This window comes from Phoxinus phoxinus (genome assembly GCF_949152265.1).
Source record: "Phoxinus phoxinus genome assembly, chromosome: 1".
In the NCBI taxonomy this organism is placed as follows: domain Eukaryota; kingdom Metazoa; phylum Chordata; class Actinopteri; order Cypriniformes; family Leuciscidae; genus Phoxinus; species Phoxinus phoxinus.
In genome coordinates, this window is record NC_136876.1 from 29,890,102 (window position 1) to 29,915,888 (window position 25,787).

A 25,787-nucleotide genomic window follows, 5' to 3' on the forward strand; every position below is an offset into this window, starting at 1 on the left:
AGTTTGAAAATAGTTGTTTTGTTGATGGTTCAGCTCAAGAAACAAGCCGTTAGAACCTAAGTGGCACTACAGACCACATCGAGTGATGTTGATTACAGCAGCTACAGTGTTGTGTCAGGGAAGGAAAACTTGGACTCATGTGTCACAATGTAAATTTGTTCCTCCAGCTACAGGGACAGGATAGGACACATGGAACAGTGAGGAGCCCAGGGAAGAACCGGAAGCAACAGGCTTTCGGGGGCCAACCCTTGCGGTGAAGACATTTCCCTTATAGGCCCTCCCCCTCCATTAGTCCATCATCACCTCACTGTTTCGTTAGGTGTCTCATGAATTATGAATTAGGGAAAGACGGAACAGCAAATAGCAGACTCAGTTTGAACAGAGGATAAAACCAGTCTTTACAACGAATACTGCTCTGTTGCCGTTTTCTCTTTTGTTTTCTTTCTTTCTCTGTGCAGATACCACATGGCTGTCCTGAGACCCATATGCACCGACCATCTCACCTGCATTTGAAGCCACAAAACTTCCAGAAAACGACTCGACCCACTGTCGAGCCAACTATCACAAAGAAAAGAAAAAAATACACAACGCAGAGAATCACATACGTTCCGTATGTCAACAGTGGAACCTTCAGTCATCCATCGAACATGATCAAGATTGTCGTACTACTAACCATCATGGACATCGCGCAAAGTGTAGACTACAGAAACAACATATTCTTAGAGCTGATGAATATGTCAAGAACGCCTTGTTTGCTGGAAAGAACGTTGCATGGCACACGCACCTTCAGCTTCTGCCACAAACAAAGAACATGGCTGCTTTCCAGGACTCACTTGTGCACAACCATGGTAGTCAAGAACTTTTGGAGCATTAATCGCGTCTAACAGGGTTAATGGATCCAACAGAGAACTTGCACAAAATCCAACAAGACATTCTTGATTTTTCAGCAAAATTACACAAGATGACTGAAAGTTTTCACGGACCCTAATTGCATGTTTGATTCTGTGTCCGCATGTAATTACAGAAGAACTACACAGAATAAGCTACGTGCCTGTAACTTACAAGTTACAAGAATGAACTTGCTATGTGCCTGTAACTCACACCAGTTACAAGAATGAACTTTTAAGTGTTTAAATTTGTATATTATGTGAGAGTTTTTAAGAACTCTCAAACGGGGGACTGAAGAATAACAAATTTATTAAATGTTTAATTTAGGAAACTGCAAAAGTGAAGAGACTAAAGGTTTAGATCAGCTGCGAAACTTCCAACAAGAGAGTCCGGTCAGTCCTGTTTTCTGTATTTGTTAGATTACTGAAACTGGCTCTTGGAGCTCCTGTTTCAGCAAGAGAATCCTGCCAGCCCTGTTCTCGTGTCTCAGCGTTTGAATAGTTATGCTAACTGGGTCTAGGGCAGGTTCCAAAACCTGTAATACTTAATTTCTCATCATAATGTAAATCCTTGCCCCTAAAAGTATATAAATTGAATGTACACTGTTACAGTTCAGACTGTTTGAAAGAATTGCAGCCACGCGCAATAAAGAAGAACTTCTGCTTGAACGTGATCCAAACGTCTCCTGGTATTTGTTTAGAAGAAGGAACAGTTTCCTACATTACCAACAAGCAAATTGCACATATTCGTTGAAAAATTGAACCTGCAACACGGCCTTTAAGTAGCCTACAGTAACGAATTACATTTACTTCATTACTGTCCACCACCGATCTTTGGAGGTTTGCAGACTTTTGCAGACTGCAATTTAATTCAGTATTAAATATCTGCAAATTATTACAGTAGACAAGGGGGGGTTGTTATCTCCTCTCCGGATTAGTGTGTCAGTTTTGGGCATATGTAGTCAGTTTGAAGAACTGGTTGTGATTCTATATACAGATGGTACTCAACCAGGGGTGTGTTTCCCGAAAGCATCGTTAGTCAACTATGGTCGCAAGTTCCGTCGTTATCAGCATAGTTAAACGATTTGGTGTTTCTCGAAACCATCGTTCCAACGAACGTTCGCAAACAGCATCGCAAACTTGTGTGGTTGGAACGACAGCTCTCGAGCTGTGGTTTGAAGCATAGTTTCTAGTTTACATGAGATGTAGACTGAATAAATCCTTATCTTTAGCAAAATAAGCAAGCTGACATTCAGTACAACCCGTGTTATTTATTTAGAATACATACAAATGTAATTTACGTCTTTTAGTTTGTCAAGAGATTTAAAACACCGTTTTTGAAGACTGCGCATGTGCGAACGTGCTCTAGGCTACTATGTAAGAACGAGCCAAATATTGAGTCTGGTAATAAAGCAAAATAACTGAGAAAAATTAGAAATGGTCTTCAGATGCCATGTCTGTAACTTATATGACAAAATCTAGCGTTAATTCGATCTCAAACAGATTAATTAAAATAATTTATTAGTCCACCACGTGCGAGACGTCATAAACCAACGTGGTTGAACGATACTTTGCAACATACGGTTTCGGGAAACAGTCGTGACGAGCTAGTTGATTTCTCCAACGATGCATCGTACTATGGTAGTTAAGCAGTGAGCTATATAGTTGTACGGGAAACGCACCCCAGAATGAGACTTTTACCGGCGCCGTTCCCGCGGCGGTAAAATTGCGGGTGTGTATTTGCTGCCTTTGACCGCTAAGAGGCGCTACAATCGCAGAATTTGAAAAGTGTCAGTTTATTCTCTCTATTGCGTAATCTGCCGCCGCGCCGCGGCTCATTGAGAAGGATTGAAATGTGGTAAAACAGATCAATTCATGTTAAACATGTAGTTAAACGAATTCATATAATCACAAGACTGAAATTAAATGTAGGCCTAATACATTTAATAAATAATTAAAACATTTCAACACAAAACATTGCAATAGAAAAATATTAGGCTACATCAATGAGGCTTTGCAAGAGCAACGTCTTATCAGCGGACCGACGGTAGCGCAGTGGACAACGCAACAGCACGAGCTTCACGGAGCTTCAAGCGATCCGAGATCGAATCTCACTAGCTTTGGCTGACAGCGTTAAATGTCTTACCATTCTTGATGCTTAGATAGGTAACTGTTTATTGGAGTCAAGCGTTTTGATTAATTATCAATGGCACATTACAACATACATTTGCTACTTTCCAGTAGAGCCGCTGCACAGACGACAACACTGATGAAGGAAGATTGTCAGCCGATCGCGTCAGAAAATGAAAATGACGAAGCTATCTTTAATCTGCTAAATTATTGTTTTGTGAATCATCCACGAAATTGAGATGACTGACAATTGATACCCGCCATAGCAAAGGAAGAAATTTTTAAAAACAGATCCTGGACATTTCAAGGTTTAAATAAAGTGTCGGGGGCAGTTTATTTATTTAAAACAGGGTTGCATCGAGTTAGAGTTTATTTTCTAAGTAAGAAACAGAATCTTATTCTTGCGACATCAATTTGTATTGCCAAAGAAATTGCAGCTAAATAAACAATTAAAATAGTAGGCTAGTCTACAAAACGAAAATAGTTCAAAGCAACATAAATTAAGATCATGCGTTTTTCTTTGCTTCTCTCTGGCGCTGGATCTCTTTTATTTTAGTTTATTTAGTCTCCCTGCACTGTGCGCGCCGGGTCTCTCTCGACATTAAACAAGATTTCAGGGTAAAAACACATAATACAGCTGATAATACTGATGTCGCTGTGTGTCATCCATACAAATCACGAAGAAAAAAACTGTAACAAATGATTGAGTCTTTGCTTCAAACAGAATGCCTGGTTGAATTCACCGTACAATAAAACGAGGTGGATCGAGAATAAAAGCGCTCTGCATCTGCTGCTCACTTGCATTCGTTTAGTTGGCAAGAACACGTTTCGTCGATAGTTCATGTTTAGATAATGCCAGATTGTTGACAAACACACTACTCAAACGTGTTAAAATTCTACAAAACCAGTTGAAACAAATGGATTGAACACTTCAACTGAAAGTGTGTGTGAGACCTCTTTAAATACAATAGGCTACATAAAACTACAATATTTATAATTTAAGGGCCTACATTTGGACACATCGAGAGATTTATCTTTAAAAGTATTTTGCCTTTGCCTGGTCATCAGGCTCACTCTGCATATGAAAGACAGAACATTCAACACCTCCTGAACCCCCAACCCCCCACAGGCTATCTGAGTCTGAGACCGACTTAAAGGGATAGTTCACCCAAAAATAAAAATTCTGTCATCATTTACTCACCCTCAAGTTGTTTCAAACCTGTATGAGTTTCTCTCTCTTGTTGAACACAAAAGAAGATATTTTGAAGAATGTTGGTGACCAGACAGTTGGTGGACACCATTGAATTCCATAGTATCTTTTTTTCCTACTATGGAAGTCAATGGGGTCCACCAACTGTCTGGTCACCAACATTCTTCAAAATATCTTCTTTTGTGTTCAACAGAAGAGAGAAACTCATACAGGTTTGAAACAACTTGAGGGTGAGTAAATGATGACAGAATTTTCATTTTTGGGTGAACTATCCCTTTAAAACAAAGAGAAGTCGCAATTCACACTTAATTCTAGACATTAGCATTAGGCTAGTAAAGTGTTGATAATGAAATAATTAAATTATTTAGGCTATGTAGGCTAATAGGCATATATTTCTGTCATAAAAAGTTTATTAATAAACATTTAATTATTTCAATAATTGAAGAAATAAAACACTACCTCACTTTGGGCCAGCTTTTTCCAAGCAAACCTAAATACAAACGCATGTTCATTTGTTCAAACGCATGTTCATTTGTTGTCATGAATACAATGTTCAACTCAATGTTAAATTCCACGGGGATCTTTGGATCCTTACAACCAGGGTGCGCGATTTGTGAATTAGCTATTATTATTTTTTTATATATAAATCTCGAACCACAGTGCTAAACTAAATAACATTTATATAATAATTATGAACTTAAATGAAACAATATCGCAACATCGCAACATTTACATGCTGTAGTTGCCCCCAAGTTATGGAATACGCTACCACTTTATATTAGGTCTGCTCCGACGATAGGCTCTTTTAAAAGCCTTTTGAAATTTCACCTATTTCATATGTCTTCTTCCGGTGTAGAGGGATGAGCTCTTGTGCATATATGTTTTATTATGTGGATTTTAGTGTGATGTTGTTTGTCTATTATTGTGTATTCTTAGATTGTATTTTTTTATTTTCATATTTTAGAATTCTTTGTAGCCTACAGCACTTTGGTACAACTTACTGTTGTTGGAATAGCGCTTTATAAATAAAGAAGAAGAAGAAGAACATTTCGACAAATAAATTATCTGATCTATTTTTACAATTTAATTCAGGGCGATTTAGCATAGACTAGGCCTACATTTAATTATAGCGAGATTTTCACCCTTCTCCATTCATCATTGGGAAGCGCTCACAGCTAGTTTGAGTAGATCCTCTGCACCTCTCGGTTTCATACCTCTCGGTTTCGGTTCATTTTTGTGACGCGCAGTTCCCGGAGACAGAGACGACAGATACACTTTTGAGTAAAAGTTTGAATATGAATAAAAGTTTACAGTTTTGACCGATGTAGGCTACTCTACTCTGATCTGAATGACTAAAAAACTACGGAGTAGCCTATTAGGGCCTAAGTCAGGGGTAGGCAAGTTCGGTCCTAGAGAGCCGATGTCCTGCAGAGTTTTGCTCCAACACTGAAAAAAACCCTCACCTGGCTGTAGCCTTAGTAATCCTGAAGACATTGATTAGCTTGTTCAGGTGTGTTTGATTAGGGTTGGAACTAAATTCTGCAGGACAGCGGCTCTCTAGGACTGAACTTGCCTACCCCTGGCCTAAGTTATTTTAGCTGTCTGTTATGCGAAAAATAAATCCAAATGAACGCGCCGCCGCGTCGCCGAACACTAATTCAACATGCCAGAATAAAACCCGACTTTAGAACAATGGATAGCGTCACTCGGCGTGGTGTACCAAAATACTTAATTATAAACTTCAATATTTCATTCAAAATAATCTCAAAACGCTTTGTGACATTTTGAAAGCCGTGCATGCATTAAGGCACTGGAACCATGAACGTAACTGAAACTGGTTCTGATTTTATTTTTTGTCGTTTAAACGTGCCTGTTGCATATCTTTACATTATATATTTTAAATGGTCTATTGGTGAAGTAATGTATAGCATTGATTACTGTGGAGGGAGGGGGGATTAAAATAATTCAGCAGAAGCAGGGATGTTTAGACCAGAAGGAAATCCCCGTCCCCCTGGCAAATCGCACCTTGCTTAAAACCATGTTTTACAAACTCTTTATAGGAACCAAAAAAAAAAAAAAAGGCTATCCTGTATAAAAAATGTTTTATTTGTTTGATTGTCTGCATTAATAATAGGCTATGACATGCATTAATAGGCTAATATAAAATGTACAATAGTCTATGCTTGCTCGGGATTCGAACCCGTGTCATCCAAATGATCGATACGTAAGTTCTACCACTCGGCGATGAATTTACTCATTTAGAAATGCCCGGTTTATCCAATCTGTTCCAGAGAAGCGCTCATCATTCGTCTCATTCCTCAATAGAGTAGTAAACAAATAATCAGCTTCATTGCACCTAATTTATTTTTGTTCGTTATTTTTGTTATTATTATTATTTTATCACGCTGCTCCCAACGGGCAATAGGCTTATACGGGCAACGGGCAATAGACCGACGTCTAGGCTACAATATGAAATAAAGGCTATATTGTTCGTCTCTATTTTTAAATTATGATTCTATTTTTCTGTCCTAAACAATGTTCTATAGTAGCCTATTTCATCTGTTAATTGACATTAACCCCGCTTACATTTCAAAATACGGCAATAGCTGCTGTTTTGCACAATGTCCCTCTGCGCCACCTGGCGGTCATTTCGCGAATGACTTTGAAATGCGACTGGATTATTTTTACCGCGGTAGTTTTGCCGCGGTGCCTGTCGCGGCGGTAATAGGCATTCTGGTTGAGTACCATCTGTATCTTGCCTTGTAGGCCGGATTTGGAGTTTATTAGGATGTATTTAATAGCCTGCAATGCCACTTTTGAAAAATCCCCAGAAATGGTATACCCAAACTGAAACAGATACAGTTCATGAACCCTTTGCACTAAAAGCACAAGTATGATCTCATTTGAAAGCTTACACCTGGCAGTTTATTGTAAATGTAGAATTAATTATTGTCATAATGAAAAAGAAATGTTATAAATAGCTTCAAAGTTTTGTAAAGGTATTATACATTTATTTTTATGAAAAATCTTCATGAAAATAAAATTGAAGTTGGCACTGTAGCAATCTAGAACTGCACTACAGCTAAAGCCACATGTCTAACCATGTTATGTTTAAAATCTGAAGATGATAAGTCTAAAACTCTGTATTTAGTTAAATGTTTTTCAAGATCATGTCATATGACTTTATTTTGATTAGACTTTAAAATGCAAACTTGTGTTTATTGTCATCTATTAGCATCTATTCAGTCTATTGTCTCTGTTGTTTTGTGGTGCAAACAAGCCCCATTCAGTGTCAGTCTCTCCTGCTCACATTCACACATCTCCAGCCTGGTTATGTCCCTAAATATGCATTTCTTTTGTCTGTTTATAATTACTAACGACTGGCTATTCACGCTGTTTAAATCCCTAATTTCTTGTATCAAAGTTCTCACTTCACATTTGAAACTGTATCAAATGCCTTTCTTGAATAAAGAAACAGTTCAGTAAGCATTCCTATTTAGAAAAAATCATAAAAATAACAGCTAGATGGCAGGTGCACCTGAGCTAGCTAACGTTAGCATGTTAGCTTAGCACACCATCAATACACGACATTTATGAGATTAAAACCATGTTTGTGCTCCAAACTTACTTTATAGCGCAAGTCGAGTGTTTTAAATAACCTTCTGCGAGCTTATTTGGCTTCAGATAAAAAAAATCAGACAGAAAATATATTATTTTATAGTATTCTGCATAATGATAAAGTCTATATCGATTAGCATTACATTATAAATATAATCTATTATTATAAAAATACCTGACATGGCTCGAAGAACACAGGTAAATCAAATATCATTGCAATCATGTTTATTGTCTTCAAAACATCTTTATCTGCATGTTATAGCGATCTCTGAAAGCTTTGTTTATGTCATGAAGTCCTGGAATGTCACATGGTTATGGTTCTTCTTCGTGTGCACCCATATATGGAATAAACTGTGTATCTGGCGCCCTCAGGCTGCTGTATGGATTGAAAACGTCTCAGGTTACGTATGTAACCCTGGTTCCCTGAGAGGGAACGAGACGCTGCGTTGAGACGCGGTGGGAACGCCTTGCGTGATTGCGTCGTGAAGCACATCTAAAATCAGTCCAATGGAAACGGGAGACGTCATGGGCGGGTGACGTCACCGACCAGGAAGCTATAAAGCACTCCCGCGATCAGAGAACACTAGCTTTGAAAAAGCCTGAAGCAAGATGATCACAGGTATGCAGGGAGTATGGCAAAGCAACGCAGCGTCTCGTTCCCTCTCAGGGAACCAGGGTTACATACGTAACCTGAGATGTTCCCTTTCAAGGGAACTCGAGCTGCGTTGAGACGCGGTGGGAACCCTATACCCACGACGCCATATGACAAATGCCTGTACTGTATGAAGACCATGCACACACTAGAAACAAGCCCCCTAGACCCTGGAGTGGAGTCTAGGTCCAAGTCATAAAAAATAGACAACTGTATGCGGTAAGGACATCCTGCCGCATTACAGATGTCGTGGAGAGAAACTCCTGAATTTAAAGCCATACTCCTAGTAGAGTGGGCCCGGACAGCCAAAGGTGAAGGCTGTCCAGCCGCTACATAAGCAAGTGAGATAGCCTCAACTACTCGCTTGCTCAATATCTGTCTTTAGCTTTTCCTGATTAAGGTGGAGGACAGAAGGCCTGCAGCACAAATGACCCGCAAATTGAGTAGGGACCTAGGAATACAACCCGGCCTGGGGTGAAGAAAGACTACCACCATACCAGGTGCAAATCCAAGTACGTGCAGGCCTCAGCCTCATGTACCACGGAGAAGATGAAATAAGGATCTCTCCTCAGAAATAACCCAGCAAAGAAACATACATTGCAGAAATCAAGTACTGTACCATAGGGCAGATAGCAAGATTCAGAAGGTGTTCTGCACACCAGGCAGAGAACAGTTTACATTTCAATTTTCAGTCTTCTCGTGGAGGGAGCTCTAGACTGGAGTAAGGTCTCCACGACCTCAGTCGAGAGACCTGAATCTATGAGCTGGGCCCCCTCAGAGGCCGAGCCCACAGTATCCATGACTCCAGATGAGGGTAACTCCCGGGAGCAGAGATATCGGGAAATGCGTACAGGTGTAGCCTCGACCACACCTAATACATCGCATCCAGTCCAAGCGGAGCTGGATGCGTCAGGGATAACCACAAAGGCAAAGTTTTAACCGAAGTTCTCCCAAAGAAGCTCCACCACCTCGGGGTGAAGTCTCCATTCCCCGGGCCTCAGCCCCTGCCTCAACAGGATATCTGCTCTGATATACGAGACCATCAGTGTGTTGTCCGGGAGGACAGGCACATGGTGACCTCTCGGTTCTGACAGGAAGTATTGAGATTCTCGGAATACCGCCATCACTTCTAGCCAATTATGTGCCAAAAGGAGATGGTCTTGCCAAAGACCCTTCGCCGAATGACCACTCATGATCACCCCCCACTTGTGAGGGAAGCATCCGTCGATAGCATAAGCGTCAACAAGAAGCCCCCAACACTGGGCCTGGGCGAGAAACCAAGGTTCTTTCACATGACCGAGGCACGTAGGCATAGCCGCGTGACCTTGATCATGCGAAAACGGATTTCCCCTCGGAGAAAACCCCTTGGTCCTGAGCCACCACTGCAGGGGTCTCATGTACAGAAGGCCAAAAGTAATTACGTTGGACGCAGCTGCCACAAGACCCAACAGTCTGAAACTGTTCTACAGTGAGTGACTGGCCTAGTTTTACCCCATTTACGGCGAATCATTTATAACACCTGGAAAAGTGGTCCTCTGAGCTGGGAGGAGCACACTCTTCTTGGCGTTGAGTCGCAACCCCAACATCTTAAATGAGACAGAACGACATCTCGATGCCGAACTGCTATCTGCTCAAATTGAGCTAGGATCAACCAATCGTCGATAGTATAATACGCAAATGCGCTGGAGTCTCAGAGGAGCCAGAGCTGCATCCACGCATATTGTAAAGGTGTGGGGTGATAAACCTAGGCCGCACGGAAGAACCCGATATTGGTATGCTTCGCCCCCGAAAGCAAACCTCAGGAACCTCCTGTGATGAGGATGGATAGATAAGCGTCCTTCACGTCTATTGTGACAGACCAGTCCTCGGGCTGAATCTGTGACACAATCATATTATCGTAAGCATACTATGAACATGAGATTCTGAAACCTGCCGTTTAATTGACGCAGGTCTAGAATAGGACGTAACCCCTCATCCTCATTCGGAACAATGAAGTAGCGGCTATAAAACCCTGACTGTCTGCTGGGAGGAGGAACCCCTTCTATAGCTCCTTTTTGCAAAAGTGTCAGCACTTCCTGCTCCATAACCAGAGCCCGCTCGAGGTCCACCACTGTGGGGAGGACCCCTAGAAATCTGGGCGGACGAGAACCGAACTGAATTCTATAGTGTGCAGGACCCACTGAGAAATATGTGGCAGTAGTTTCCACGCTGCCAGAAATTCTGCTAAGGGCACCAGTCTCTCGAGACTGGCCTCTGGATTTGGTTGAACAGTCACTTCAGTGCCCTGAAGCGGCGAACCGGCAGAGAACAACCGAACTGACCGTTCTACGACCCTCCTCGGAGGATCGTTTGGGGACGCTGACACCTCGGTGCCCTGAACGGAGGACCGGCAGGGAACAACCGAACTGGCAGCGCTGCGACCCTCCTCAAAGAGTCGCACCCCAAAGGTCGCCGAGGAGAAGCGATTTCTCAAAACCGTCCCTGCCCCGGAGGAACCTTCAGAAGCCTGATAGCCTCAGCGTCAGGACTTCTTGTCTAAGTTTTATTAGAGATAACGACAGTCCTCAGATCTTGCCTACCTCTAACTATCTTAGCTCCAACGACCCTCCTCGGAGGATCGTTGGAAAGAGCAGGCACCACGGTGCCCTGAAACGGCGAACCGGCAGGGAAACCGAACTGACTGCTCTACGACCCTCCTCGGAGGATCGTTTGGGGACGCTGACACCTCGGTGCCCTGAACGGAGGACCGGCAGGGAACAACCGAACTGGCAGCGCTGCGACCCTCCTCAAAGAGTCGCACCCCAGAGGGCGCCGAGGAGAAACGATTTCTCAAAACCGTCCCTGCCCCGGAGGAACCTTCAGAAGCCTGATAGCCTCAGCGTCAGTACTTCTTGTCTAAGTTTTATTAGAGATAACGACAGTCCTCAGATCTTGCCTACCTCTAACTATCTTAGCTCCAACGACCCTCCTCGGAGGATCGTTGGAAAGAGCAGGCACCTCGGTGCCCTGAAACGGCGAACCGGCCGGGAAACCGAACTGACTGCTCTACGACCCTCCTCGGAGGATCGTTTGGGGACGCTGACACCTCGGTGTCCTGAAACGGTGAACCGGCAGGAGAACCGAACTGGCAGCGTTGCGACCCTCCTCAGAGAGTCGCACCCCAGAGGGCGCCGAGGAGAAACGATTTCTCAAAACCGTCCCTACCCCGGAGGGGACCACCCTCAGAAGCCTGCAGCCTCGGCGTCAGGGCTTCTTCTTCCAAGCTAAATTAGAGATAAAACAGTTCTCAGATCTTGCATATCTCTAACTGGCTATACAGCGACCGCCACCCAGGTCCCTCTCGATTGTGGATGAGCCCGAATGGCGACGCTCTAATTTGCAGCACTTTAAGCTGCGAGGAGCTTTAGTATGCTGAGACTGCTCCCGCCCAGCAGTCTCAGGAACATTAGATCGGTGAGGAAGACACCTCTGGAACACCGCTGGATAGAATATATCTTCATTTTGTTGAAAGCGAAGCGTTCAGAGAACAGACATATATATATTATTATTAGTTTATTTTTTTCCTTTATTTTTCTTTACATCAGAAAAACTTATATATATATATATATATATATCACTCCGTGGCCACCAGCAGGAAAACAACCGAACTGGCAGCGCTGCGACCCTCCTCAGAGAGTCGCCCCTCACATACATCCATGTCCTTATATAGTTTACCCACCAATGCTGCCTAATAATATTTATCTATTATTTATGATGGCTGGTGGATAACGTCGGGGAAATGATGACGCCGACTCGGGAGAGAGATAGCTAGTAAGCGTCTCTTTAACCCGAGGCACTGTCATACTATGACATTTAATACTCAAAACATTACTTTAGTAGAAGTTTTGGGGATAAACACATAAAATAGAAACCGGTTTATTCCACGATCTCAACTCCTCAGTGTAGAGATAGGAAAAAACGGCAATCCCCGACGAGGAGGCTGAGATATAGAGATTTAATTATATTCTCACTCTCATAATGTTCAGTTGGCCAGAAAACATTTAACTTGGCAATCAGCACAAAATAAAACCTCCTTTTATAAGCTCCTCTTTATACAACAGAGTTATGAGCTGACTTATTTATTTATTCATTGAAAACTCACACACATCTGCTTTATTCATATATATAGATAGATAGATAGATAGATAGATAGATAGATAGATAGATAGATAGATAGATAGATAGATAGATAGATAGATAGATAGATAGATAGATAGGCTATACACATATATTGTTTTTAAAAACTAACGATCACCAATTCCTCGGAACTGGAGATCGCAGCACGAGGGTCTCATCGCGGGGAAAAGAAAACGCAGCGCGTGCTTCTCCCCGAGATAAGCCACTGGATTTAACACGTGAAGGCAGAGATAGGGCGCGCCCGTCTCAAACCTCGCTGTTAGATCCATTTGCGCTCCCCAAGATGTGCGTCGCCGTTGTGCCTCGGCAGCAGCGGGACTCGCGCCTCGGGAAGCGCGCACCGAATCGTCCTCCTCGAAGAACGCCCGGCGGGAGCGAGGTGATTAACAGACAACCTCTCGCAACTCAGTCAGCCCCCTCGAGAACTGACTGGGTATGCTCTACTCCCAAACAAGCAACGCAAAGCTGATGCGCGTCCCCAACAACCGAGATAACACGAGGGTAGGGAACAACACAACGTTTTGAATTCTTGTTTCTTCATAATATATATCTAGATACTGAGACAGACAACAATAAATAGACATGGACAGACAGAGAGCGCTTGCTGAAGGCAACAAAGCTAGTGTTCTCTGATCGCGGGAGTGCTTTATAGCTTCCTGGTCGGTGACGTCACCCGCCCATGACGTCTCCCGTTTCCATTGGACTGATTTTAGATGTGCTTCACGACGCAATCACGCAAGGCGTTCCCACCGCGTCTCAACGCAGCTCGAGTTCCCTTGAAAGGGAACACAGTACATCAGAGTATCCAGCGCTCTTTATGATTACATCGACGCATTTGTATATAAATTCAATAAATATTATTCCTGTCTATAGAAATCTGATGTAAACCTATGAGAATCTATCAATATTTCTCCAAATCTGCACATTTTTGAGCCAAAAGCCCGGAGGAACGTTGTTTTGTCAAGCGTTCTCATGACGACAGCACGGGAGTTTTTTTCATAATGGACGCGGCTGATGCTCATAATTCATATTAAAGTCCGCGTGAACCGGAAGTTGCAAACGAGTTTTCTCAAGTGTTGTGACGCATTTCCGAGTGAAACGGAATATTGAACAGAGGGCAGGGTTTTACTTCAGCGCTCCTCCTCTCCATCTCTCGCCCATAGCAGAGTAACGGTTTGAGGGAGTGGTTAAGTGTTTAAACAACCCAAGCCGTCAAGCCTACGTCATCAGAAAAAGAACCATTCCAGACCCGGAAGTAACTTTTCAGACTTTGATTAAAGATAACTTCGGCAAACAATTTTTTTCCATGTATTAACTTGCACGGATTATTTGTTCACCACAAGACTAGTAATATCCGCTAACAAAGTAAATAGGGTCAATTTTGATTTCATGCCGACTTTAAAGGTATCGACTAATTTTTTCATTACATAAATCCTGACACAAATTAAGACATAACTGTCACTATAAATTTCTCAGAATACAATAGTGGTCAAATACTGAAACGTGAGACTTATATCTTTTTAATGATGTATAGTTTGTCAAGGTAATAACATTAAATCTGATAGTAACTTTGAACTATTAAAAAAAAAACGCTTCAGTGCGTCCTCGCTCTGGCTGAACGTTAACAGGTTTTAAAGACCCCCTTTGCTGAAAATCAAGTTTTCAATGTTGTTTATATGTCTATGTGTTTACTTTATATATATATATCAAAAACACGGTTTGAAATCACTAGTGTTTCTTACATCACAAACTACCTTGTAATCATTCACGTCAACATGCTGACGGGCTTTAGCATATCATTACTATTACTATATTGCGAAGCAGGGCAGTCTCATAAGAAGCCAGGTTATTCCGGTATATTTTTCTGTTGATATGAAAAATTGTGTACATATAGAAATATAGCAGGTGAATTGTGTATATGATGTATATTACGATGATGATAACCTATATGATTTTCTCCGTTGTAGTTCTAAGTTGTTTAAAGCGTTTGTAAGGATGCTGATTTTTAGAAGGCAGCTGTCTAGAGATGGCGAACGGGAACGTGGTTTGTGTAGCAACGCATTATTAGCTGTTTGATAACGTAGTCAAGCAAAAGATTAATAATATGAATTGCCGTTATGTGTTCGACGTTGTAGAGCAATACATAAAATGCATTACTGTTCTGATACACGACTTGTAGATGACCCTGTATGTTTCACTCTTTCACTTATTTTTCTGAATCAGTTTCTGGTTCAAACATATATGGCTGAATTAAACCAGTACTTCCACTTGCCATTGTGCAGCGTTTAAGTTGACTGAGTGGATCTCTGAGCTGGTGTGAGTGATTGAGTGGAGGCGGGGCTAATTTGCATGTTACAAGTTTTTTTTTTTTTTTTTTTTTTTGAGTCTGAGGAGATCCAAAATCCCCCTCAAACCTATACGATGGCCCACAGCCATACAATTTTGAGCCTCCCAGGCGGGAGACAGATGAGGAGCCAAACAGAAATGTAAATAATTCCTATCGAAGAAACATAAATATCTGGTGTGAAGAGAAGCAGTGGAGAGTTGGTCAGGTGTCTGGTAGTATAGGCATAACTTAGCGGTGGAACGGTACATGTATTCGTATTGAACCGAAACGGTACGGGCGTCACGGTTCGTGCATGAATATACACTTAGAATACACGGTATAAAAATAAATAAAACTCGCGTGCAAATTAATTCATGCGGAACTAACGTTCCCAGATAGCAGACCGATGTCGATTCAACGTTGATTTTTAGTTGTAAAGGTTAGTATCAATCATCAATCAAATTTCAACGTTGAATCAACTTCAGAACGTTATTACACCAAAAATAAAACATTGATTCAACATTGAAATGCGGTTGAATGGCGTGTCTGACGTTGATTCAATGTTAATTCGATGAGCAAAACGATGTTGTTTCAATGTCACGAGAAACGTTGTTTCCACATTGATTCGATGTCAGTTTGCTATCTGGGTTGGCTTACTGTTATACGCGGGTTATTTAGGGACACCTAATCTGTAGCTCCGCCTTAGCTCTGAAGCTCCGTGGCTATAATGAACAGCCTGCTGTGTCAAGATTGCAATGCTGGAATATGTTGGTGTGTGTGTGAGAGAGAGAGAGAGAGAGAGAGAGAGAGAGAGAGAGAGAGAGAGAGAGAGAGAGAGAGAGAGAGAGAGAGAGAGAGAGAGAGAGAGAGGCGCGGGCGCGATCGACTGCTTCAGTGTAGGCACCGCATCAGCTACCAGTCTCACTCGGGTTTTAAATCCCATTTTATAACTCATGAGATCTCCAACCGCGTAGTCCTTCTCAGTGAAATGGGCGCTGCAAATGACCGAAGCAGCACTGAAGTCAGCGCGTTTGGTCCGAACAAAGTTGACCCAGGCACGGAACACAGTGGACTCTGTGACCAGTTTTAACGGTGTTTTTGCACCCAGCACAAACGCAGTAATTCACCATCGTGAAAATACGCCTGTGTATACTAACTACCTAACTTAAATAACTAAATAAATGTCCTAATAACTAATTATCTCGCTTTATCACTCGTACAATTATCAACACAACTCAGCGAGCTGGGGAGACGTCTCCCTGTTATGACGTCAAACGATTCGTTTGGGGGGATGGGCAGTTCTAAGTGAGGACTGAAAATAACGAACTTTTTCATCTTATATTCTGCCTTTAGGTATCGAAAAACATACAAAACAATACTTCAACTTGTCAAACGTGTATTTCCCCGAACTATTTTGTGTTAATCATAATTAAAAATTTAACCTGACATACACACTTTAAGTTATATCGTAATCTTTTTTTTTATTTTTTTTTATAACCTCCATCCTGACAATACCCATGTATTAGTTGAATTAATGATGTTATGTGATAGAAAAAAATAATCCAGTCCATTATTAATATAAGGGAATGTATGCTGAACAGAACAGATACTTACTGTACGTACTAAGACATACTGTGAAAAACAGACGTCATTATGATTAAAAATAAGGAATCATTTTAATATTAACAGGTTTTTGTATTTAATACATTCAAAACACTTCAGACAGGCTTATGTCACTTCAGAGGCTCATCCCTTTTTTCAGTGCAACTCAACCATGTCCACCTCATTTCTCATGAGTTTTTGAACAGCTGCCTGTATTAGTGTTTCCACAGTGTCTCTTGCACAGTAATACACTGCAGAGTCTTCAGTCTTCAGCTGATTCATGTGCAGATAGAAATTAGAGCTGTCCTTAGTTGCTGTGAACCTGCCCTGGACTGACTGAGCTGAGCTCTTAGAAGAATCTGAATAATAATAAATAATCCATTCCAGTCCTTTTCCAGGTGCCTGGCGGATCCAGTGCATCGTATAGTCACTAAGAGTGAATCCACTACATGCACAGGTCAGTTTGAGGGAACCACCTGGAGCCACAACTACTGACTGTTCAGACTGCGTGAGCACAACCTGAGAGTCAATACCTGTGGATAAACAAAAATTGTACATATAATTAGGATAAAGTATTTATTTACAATAAGAAAATGTTTTTTTGTTTTTTGTTTTTTTTGGTTCAGGGAACATACTTACCAGACACTGCGGACAGCAACAGCAACAGATATAAAGTGAACATGATTTATATCAAGGCTGAACTAGTGATGAGTTCTCCAGTCACCAGTTGTTTAAATATGTAACAGACATCAGCTAATTTGCATAGAAATAGATCCTGTGGCCATTGATTGATTGATTGATTGATTGATATTTTATTTAGAAGGGACCATGTGTAATTAAAAACATAAATGTAAACATTTGATGCATTACACCAGAGTTAGCCTTAGGCTAATTTACATCTGCAGTCCCTGTGTACAAATAAATAACAAATACATGCAGCATAAATACATACAGCACAGGTTAAAATATAAACATTATTCAAAAATATGTGGCATATCAAACAAAAGACATCAAACATTATTCAAGAACATATAGAATGTATTTGATGCCCTTCACTAGCACGCACACACAAACACACACACACACGCACGCACACACGCACACACACCCACACACACTCTATAATCACAACATACAGTGGTATGCCCAGACACAACCCTTTCTCGACCCTTACGTCAACCCTGCATGTAATGAGGAAATGTAACTAAGGAAAATTACCCACTGACAAGTTAATGGATGCATTGTTGTGAAAGTTTTAGATGTTTTTTTAAATTATCTTTAAAGGCCCCAAACAAGTCACAAGATTTTATATTATCTGGAATTGTGTTCCATTGTGTCACAGCTTTGATAGAAAAAGCTGCCTGGCCAAATGCTGAATAGCGAAAAGGCACAGTGCAGCTATGTGCGGAAACCATTCTAGTGGTCCTCACAGAGCCACGGTAACAGACAAACTCACGCAAGCAGGTGGGGGCCAGACCTTTTAAGATTTTGTAAACTGTGCATAAATTTGAGAATATCCTAAAATTGTTAAAAGTTAATAGATTGTACTTATGTAGTATGTCACAGTGATGGTGCCGGAGTGGCTTTTTGTCAAGAATTTTCAGGCCCTGTTTGTACAGGGATTCTAAGGGCCTAATTGTTGTTTGACTAGCCTGCCCCCAACAGGTGATACAGTATGCGATGTGTGAGAAAATAAGGGCATGTAAAAATATCTTAGCAGCCTCTATTGATAGAGAGGATCTAATCTGTCTATAATTTGCCAAATTGTATTTAATAATTGTCGTCATTTTTTTTATGTGTTTTTTGAAGGTCAAGTTTGAATCAAGCAATACTCCAAGATATTTAATTTCAGTAACAGTCTCAATCGGTTCACCTTTAAAGCAGATGTTTACGTCTGAGATGTTTAATTTGGTTTTGGAGAAGAACATACCTTTCGTCTTACCTATATTCAAGGTAAGGCAGGAGTGATCTAACCACTCGGCCACTCCAACCAAGGCGTGGGTTAGTTTAGCTGCAGCTTGTTGAGCTGATTTTGCATGGGTGTACAAGACTGTATCATCGGCATAGAGTTGTACCTCTACGTCGTGACAGTGCTGAGGTAGGTCATTAATGTACAGACTAAAAAGTAGTGGACCTAACACAGATCCTTGAGGTACACCCGTTGTGCACCCCAAATAGCTGGAGCACGTGTCATTGATTTTTACACACTGCCTTCTATTGGATAGGTAAGACGAAATCCATGCAAGTGTATTGGACGAAAGGTTGAAGCTAATGAGTTTGGACATAAGGACATTATGATTAACTGTGTCAAAGGCCTTACTTAGGTCCAAAAACACAGCTCCAACAACTCCTCCTTTATCAAGAGCAGATCTGATTTGCTCTGTTAGGTACAGAACTGCTGTTTCTGTGGAGTGAAGTTTTCTGAATCCAAACTGGACTGAATTTAGACCGGGGTTGCAGCTGTTAATGTGATCTGTAAGTTGGTTTATGACCACTTTTTCAGCAACCTTGGAAATTACTGGTAATAAGCTAATGGGTCTGTAATTACTGACTACTTGACGGTCGCCAGCTTTAAAGATAGGAATTACAATCGCTTGTTTCCAGTCTATAGGAAAGAAGCTATGAGTAATTGAGAGGTTTACTAAATGGGCAATAGGGGGGGTTAGAGTCGCTGAATGTTTTTTAATAAACATTGTGTCCTGATGAGAAGCATCTTTGCTTTTAGAGTTTCTTAGGGAGCAAATCACTTTATTTATTTGAGGTTCATTTCATGAACAATAGTGCCACATCTTGATATGGATATAACAATGTCCTTCTGCAGCATGAATAAATGTGATTATTTTCAAAGCAGGCGCAGGAGCATGCAACCTCATCTGAGTTCTATTAGAAACAGATGTGATGTTGTGTTGTTTATGTGAAAGTGAATAAAGGACTGTAGCGAAGTTGTAGAGTTCAGTGTGCAGTAGTTGAATGTATACAGGCAAACAGATCAGCCCTTCTCCACCATTGAGCCTTTGTTCTCACGTCTTGTATTGCACAAATAGTGGATCAGACACCTATGAGATCAAAGGCAATATTGTGTGATTCACACTCATGTGTTTTGTTATTAATTCATTGGATATTATTTAAGTTCTGTTGCTTTTATATGAAAATAAATAAAACAAGACAACCAAAAGTACTGCCTTGACACCAACAGATTGAAAAACAGTTCACATGAATAAGTCTGATTGTCAACAGGTTTTCAGAAGCAATTCTCAAATTCTGTAAGAGCAAACACAAAGATAAACAGTTTAGACACAAATCCATTACCATGTTATGTAATAAGTAACCAGATGCAGGAAAGTCACAAATGAAGAATGGTCTATTAATGAATACAGTGGGGGCTTAAAAGGGAGAAGGAAAAAGTTTGCATAGGCTGCCCTCTAAAGGTATGTTTCTATTTTCTGTAACCTTAATAACCTCTGTAACCATGTCTGCCTTTCAACATATTTTTGTTCTTATTTAATTTAAAGACATAAGAGCTAATTATGAATTTTTACAAAAATGTTTATATCTTTTCCTAAAGATGCTTCTTTACTTGTTGTATGATTTCTGTCTGAAAACCTGCTCAAAAGATCAGCATTTAAAGATATTCAATAATGTGAAGGTAACATTTAACTTTCCAGTTGTTAAAAAAATCACAGATTGGAATGCCATAGAACTCAACTGCATTTTAATTTGTGAATGTTTTTTGTTGTTGTTTTGTTGTTGCATGAATTCGGGTATGCTTATAGTGCTTCTTGTTCATTTAGAAAGACCTCCACGAAGAAGTAGTTAAGGATTTAAATCAATATTTTAATAAAGTAAAAATCAATTAAGTGGCTTGTTACAAAAGTAACAAGTGCTCTTGGGCCCTCAGAGACATGAATAGTTTTTGTTCAGCCCTGCAGTCTTTTGTCTTACTGTGACTGTCTTGCACAGTAATAAACAGCTGTGTCTTCAGTCTTCAGGCTTTTCACCTCTAAATACAGCATGTTTTTGCTGGTGTCTTTGGTGATGGAGAACTGGCCCTGTAGAGACTGAGCAAAAGCAGTGCCAGTGCCAGTGTCAGTCCACCCGATCCACTCCAGTCCTCTCCCTGGTTTCTGACGGATCCAGTGCATGTTGTAGCTGCCCACTGAGAATCCAGAGACACCGCAGGACAGAGTGACTGATTCTCCTGGTCTTTTCACCACAGAATCTGAGGAGCTCAAAGACTGACCACTAACACCTGAACAACAGAGGAAAAATCATGTTATATGATTAAGAACAATAAAATGATAATCTACTACAAATGAGAGTTTCTCACATGTAATAATCATCAATAGTCCATATAGCATCTCCATTACAATAGAAAAATTGTCAAACTAAAAGGCAGTAAAACAGTTATAGGTTACACTGCAGCTGTGTTTGTCTCTGGTCACATGCTTATAACACAATATTTCAAGAGTCTGGGAGACGTTGAACCTTCCCACAAAATAATTTGCATCTTTGGAGGTTTGAAAACTAACACTGTAGTTTAATGTCTGAATATCTGACTGTTTTTACAGTAAATAAGGGAGAAAATATTAACTTGTATTTGATAAATGATAAATATTTGATAATGACCAAATACGTCCTATTTTCAGCAGTCCAGTTTTTAGCTCAGGAAGGACTTTTATTTATTGCTTTGATACCAGAGGCATTCATTGGAAAGGAGACCGTGTCAGGAAGGCTCTGAGAGAATGATTCATATTTCTCATTTCAGATTTTAATTATGCATTTGGAATAATAAATAAGAGGGATCATAATTTGTAGTTATATATGATTATTATTTAGTTCTGCGCTGGTGAAGCTTATTCACATAACCGATGTTTACATAAAGTCCAAAAGACAAAATAATAATTGGATTTACACAAAAATCGCCCCATTCAAAGGTTGAATTTTTTTTCTTAATAAGCAAAGAATGTGCAAGACATCCAGGAAATGACTATTACAAGTAATTTATAATACTTACAAGACTATTACAACTTAAGCATACATTGAAAATGTACTGTAATTCAAAATACAGGTAAAACACCTGTAGAGAAAAAAAAAACACATTCCGGAAAATCCCTTCATATTTATACAATACATTGTACCCTATTTCTACAGACTTTTTTTAAAAAATGGGGTATTAATATAAATTATGTTGTTTTGTCTTGTGGAATATATTTGTTAGGTTAAACAACACCAGGGCAATAAATAAAAATATAAAATTTGTATGATTCTTTTATTTTGAAATTATTATTAAATTACGGTTCGGACTCATCCCAAAAACTCCTCTGTGGCATAAAGCAACATCATTGCAGAAGAGACAGCTAGTGGTAGAAGAACTCAGGAGACAGGAGGAGGGAGGGTCGCTCTAGTTCTATTAGCTTTACTTGTAAACTCACAATCTCAACCATACATACAGGCTACTTGGAATACAACAAAGATTGCCGTATGCTGATAAAGTATTTCATTTAGATCCATTATTATTATTTTTCCTGGCCTGGAAATCAATTTCAATATTCTCTGATATTTATTTATTTTATTGTGCATCAATGTATCAATGGTTTGAGTGCATCTGACTAGAGATTAGAGTGTGATTGTGAAACAGTTGTTATTTGTTCGTGTGATAGTCAGTGGCCGTCCTGAGAAGCGATCACAAATGAGGTGATCTGAAGCCTCAGAAAAAAGCCCCAGCAATGCAGGTTTGAGAGGTGGCGCCCTGCCAAATCTCGCGAGAATCACGACTTGCTTTACCAAAAAATGTTCAAGGCTTGCACCTTGAATCTATTTCAAGGTTTGCGTTGTCGAGCTACCAGACACTGTTTTTTGTGCGGATGAGCGGGCCGGAGCACGTTGAGTGTTTTCTGTTAGAACGAGATCGTGTTAGCGGCCATAAGTTTATAACTAATGATCTTTGCAACGGAAGTGAATCAATCGATCAAAACTAACGGTTACACTTTATTTCGATAGTCCACTTTAGACATTCTACTAACTAAGTAACTTATAGTATTAGTAGAGTGTAGTATACTGTTAGTAGACTGTTAGGTTGGGGTAAGGTGTTAGGGTTCGGGTTAGTAGAATAAGTTGACTTGTAGTTGCCAAGTTACTTATAGTCAGAATATCTGTTAGGGGACCAACAAAATAAATTGTTAGCAGATATTAAGAAGACAGTCTACTAATAATCTAATGACAGTTAGTTGGCATGTAGCTGCAAAGTTACTTATAGTTAGTAGAATGTCTAAAGTGGACTATCGAAATAAAGTGTTACCAAACTAACTTTAGCTGGACAATAACTTTAGTCTAGAGTTGCTGTAAAGCCAAAACAATATCTGTTACTTTAATTTCCTATTAGCACTGTAAAGCTGCTTTGAAACAATCTATTGTTAAAAGCGCTATATAAATGAAGGTTACATGACTTGACTTGACATACTGTTGGAAACAGACTAGTCAGTATTGATTTACTCAGTTAAGCAAATATGATTTGAAATAAGGAATCATTAATATTAACATGTTTTTGTATTTAATATTCAAAACACTTCAGACAGGCTTATGTCACTTCAGAGGCTCTTCCCTTTGTTCAGTGCAACTCAACCATGTCCACCTCATTTCTCATGAGTTTTTGAACAGCTGCCTGTATTAGTGTTTCCACAGTGTCTCTTGCACAGTAATACACTGCAGAGTCTTCAGTCTTCAGCTGATTCATGTGCAGATACAAATTAGAGCTGTCCTTAGTTGCTGTGAACCTGCCCTGGACTGACTGAGCTGAGCCTTTGTTAGAATCAGAATAATAGTGCAAGATCCATTCCAGTCCTTTTCCAGGTGCCTGGCGGATCCAGTGCATCCTATAGTCACTAAGAGTGAATCCACTACATGCACAGGTCAGTTTGAGGGAACCACCTGGAGCCACAACTACTGACTGTTCAGACTGTGTGAGCACAACCTGAGAGTCAATACCTACAGAGACCAACAAAAAGAAAATGCTTTACACAGAATCACAGTACTGATTAAATTGGGTTTTACATTTCACCTTCTTAAACTTCCTAAAACAAAACAAACCTTAACTCCTTCAGAATTTTAAAATATAAACAACACTCACTGTGTGCAATTGCCAACAGCAGAACGAGCTTTAGGGAGAACATTGTTTTTCCTCTTCAGATTGAACACTCATTTACTAGTTGTTTAAATAGGAAATATGACTGTTAGTCCATGCATGAGTAAATATATCAATGCAAACTCAACTGAGAGGTGTGTTCAAACAAAACTGGTTAATCACAATCACCAGTTATTCATTTAATGAGAAAGGGTGCACCCTTCTGGTGTCTGAATTATTTTTAATGGTAGCACTTCACAATATTTAACATTAGTTAGCATGAACTAATAATGAACTGCACTTATACAACATTTATTAATCTTTGTTAATGTTAATTTCAACATTTACTAATACTTTATTAAAATCTTGTTAACATTAGTTAACTGTGAACTAACACGAACAAACAATGAACAGCTGTATCTTTATTAACTAACGTTAACACAGATTAACAAGTAACAAATGTAAGAGCTCATGGTTAGCTCTTGTTAGGTAATACATTAACTAAGGTTAACTAATGAACCTTATTGTAAAGTGTTACCTTTTAACTTTAACTTTATTACTTTCCATTTAGCAGATGATTGTACTGTAAAGACACTGAAAGAAAACTGATTTAAAAAGACTAACATCACCTGACCTATTCTGTGTCAAACACATTTATTTATTGACATACAAACTTATGTATTTTGTCATTTGACATTATAATCTACACAAATGAACTCTGAAAAGTTTAATATTATGCCAACAAATAAAAAAAAATATTGAAAAAGTCATCACTGAAGAGTTCTTGTGCAGGTATGTGGCAGTTTGTGGCACAGTGTATAGCGAGCACAATAATTGTCACGTCTTGTTTTGGTCATGTTTCGGTCATGTTTCAAGTCAGTCATGTTTCATGTCTTGTCGTGTTCCCTGGCCCTCGTGTGATCCTGCCATGTGTTCTGTGTTGTCATTGGTTGATTGACTTGATTATTTTCACAGGTGTACCTTCTCTTGTCATTTATAGCCTTGTGTATTTGTTACCCTCATGTTTGCCTTGTTCCTTGTCAAGTATTGTTTCCCTGCCCTGTTGGTAAGCGTCATGTCCTTGTTCATGCTTTTGTTTTGAGTTTCATGCCATGCTTTTGTTTTGAGTTTCATGCCATGCCTTTGTTTCAGTGTTTATAATCATCTTCATCTTGTTTATAATCATTGTTTCATCTCGTGTATAATACGCACATATACCCACACCACTAATTCTAGAAGCGTATGATACGCACGTACCCCACACCACCACTAATCCTACAGCGTATAATACACACACGTACCCGACACCACTAATTCTAGAAGCGTATGATACGCACGTACCCCACACTACCACTAACCCTACAGCGTATAATACACACACGTACCCGACACCACTAATTCTAGAAGCATATGATACGCACATACCCCACACCACCACGTATAATACGCACGTACCCCACACCACTAATTCTAGAAGCGTATGATACGCACATACCCCACACCACCACGTATAATACGCACGTACCCCACACCACTAATTCTAGAAGCGTATGATACGCACGTACCCCACACTATAACCCTACAGCGTATAATACACACACGTACCCCACACCACTAATTCTAGAAGCATATGATACGCACATACCCCACACCACCACGTATAATACGCACGTACCCCACACCACTAATTCTAGAAGCGTATGATATGCACATACCCCACACTACCACTAACCCTACAGCGTATAATACACACACGTACCCCACACCACTAATTCTAGAAGCGTATGATACGCACATACCCCACACCACCACGTATAATACGCACGTACCCCACACCACTATTCTAGAAGCATATGATGCTAAAACAATTTTGGGGGGCGCAAACAAATTTAATGCAGGACTGAATGTAGGCTAATTGTTAAATAACAATTTAACAGTGATAATAATGTATCATTACTGCTTAAATTTTTTTTCTATTTTTTTTTTCTATTTGAATTTAAAAAAAAAAAATATTTAATTTAATTAATGTTTTCACATCCTGGCCAATATTGTCCAACAAACAATGT

At 40.1% G+C, this 25,787-nt stretch overlaps 1 protein-coding gene across 15 annotated transcripts in view; it reads right to left on the reverse strand.

The window, feature by feature from the left end:
* The window catches only part of ighd (immunoglobulin heavy constant delta), a 353,545-nt gene that overhangs the window by 241,483 nt on the left and 86,275 nt on the right, over window positions 1–25,787 (reverse strand). For 2 of the 15 annotated variants that reach the window (XM_079618585.1, XM_079618579.1), the window contains exons 1-2: window positions 20,929–21,036; window positions 20,544–20,850 (exon numbers count right to left, since the gene is read on the reverse strand). The exons of 10 other annotated variants lie outside the window; for them this stretch is intronic. In XM_079618585.1, the coding sequence (XP_079474711.1) occupies window positions 20,544–20,850; window positions 20,929–20,965 (344 nt within the window). In that variant the 5' untranslated portion in view covers window positions 20,966–21,036. Of the gene's footprint in view, window positions 1–16,829; window positions 17,135–17,240; window positions 17,311–20,543; window positions 20,851–20,928; window positions 21,037–23,280; window positions 23,586–23,727; window positions 23,800–25,787 lie in introns of those variants that run through there. 3 more of the 15 variants (XM_079618584.1, XM_079618574.1, XM_079618575.1) reach the window with 2 other exon arrangements.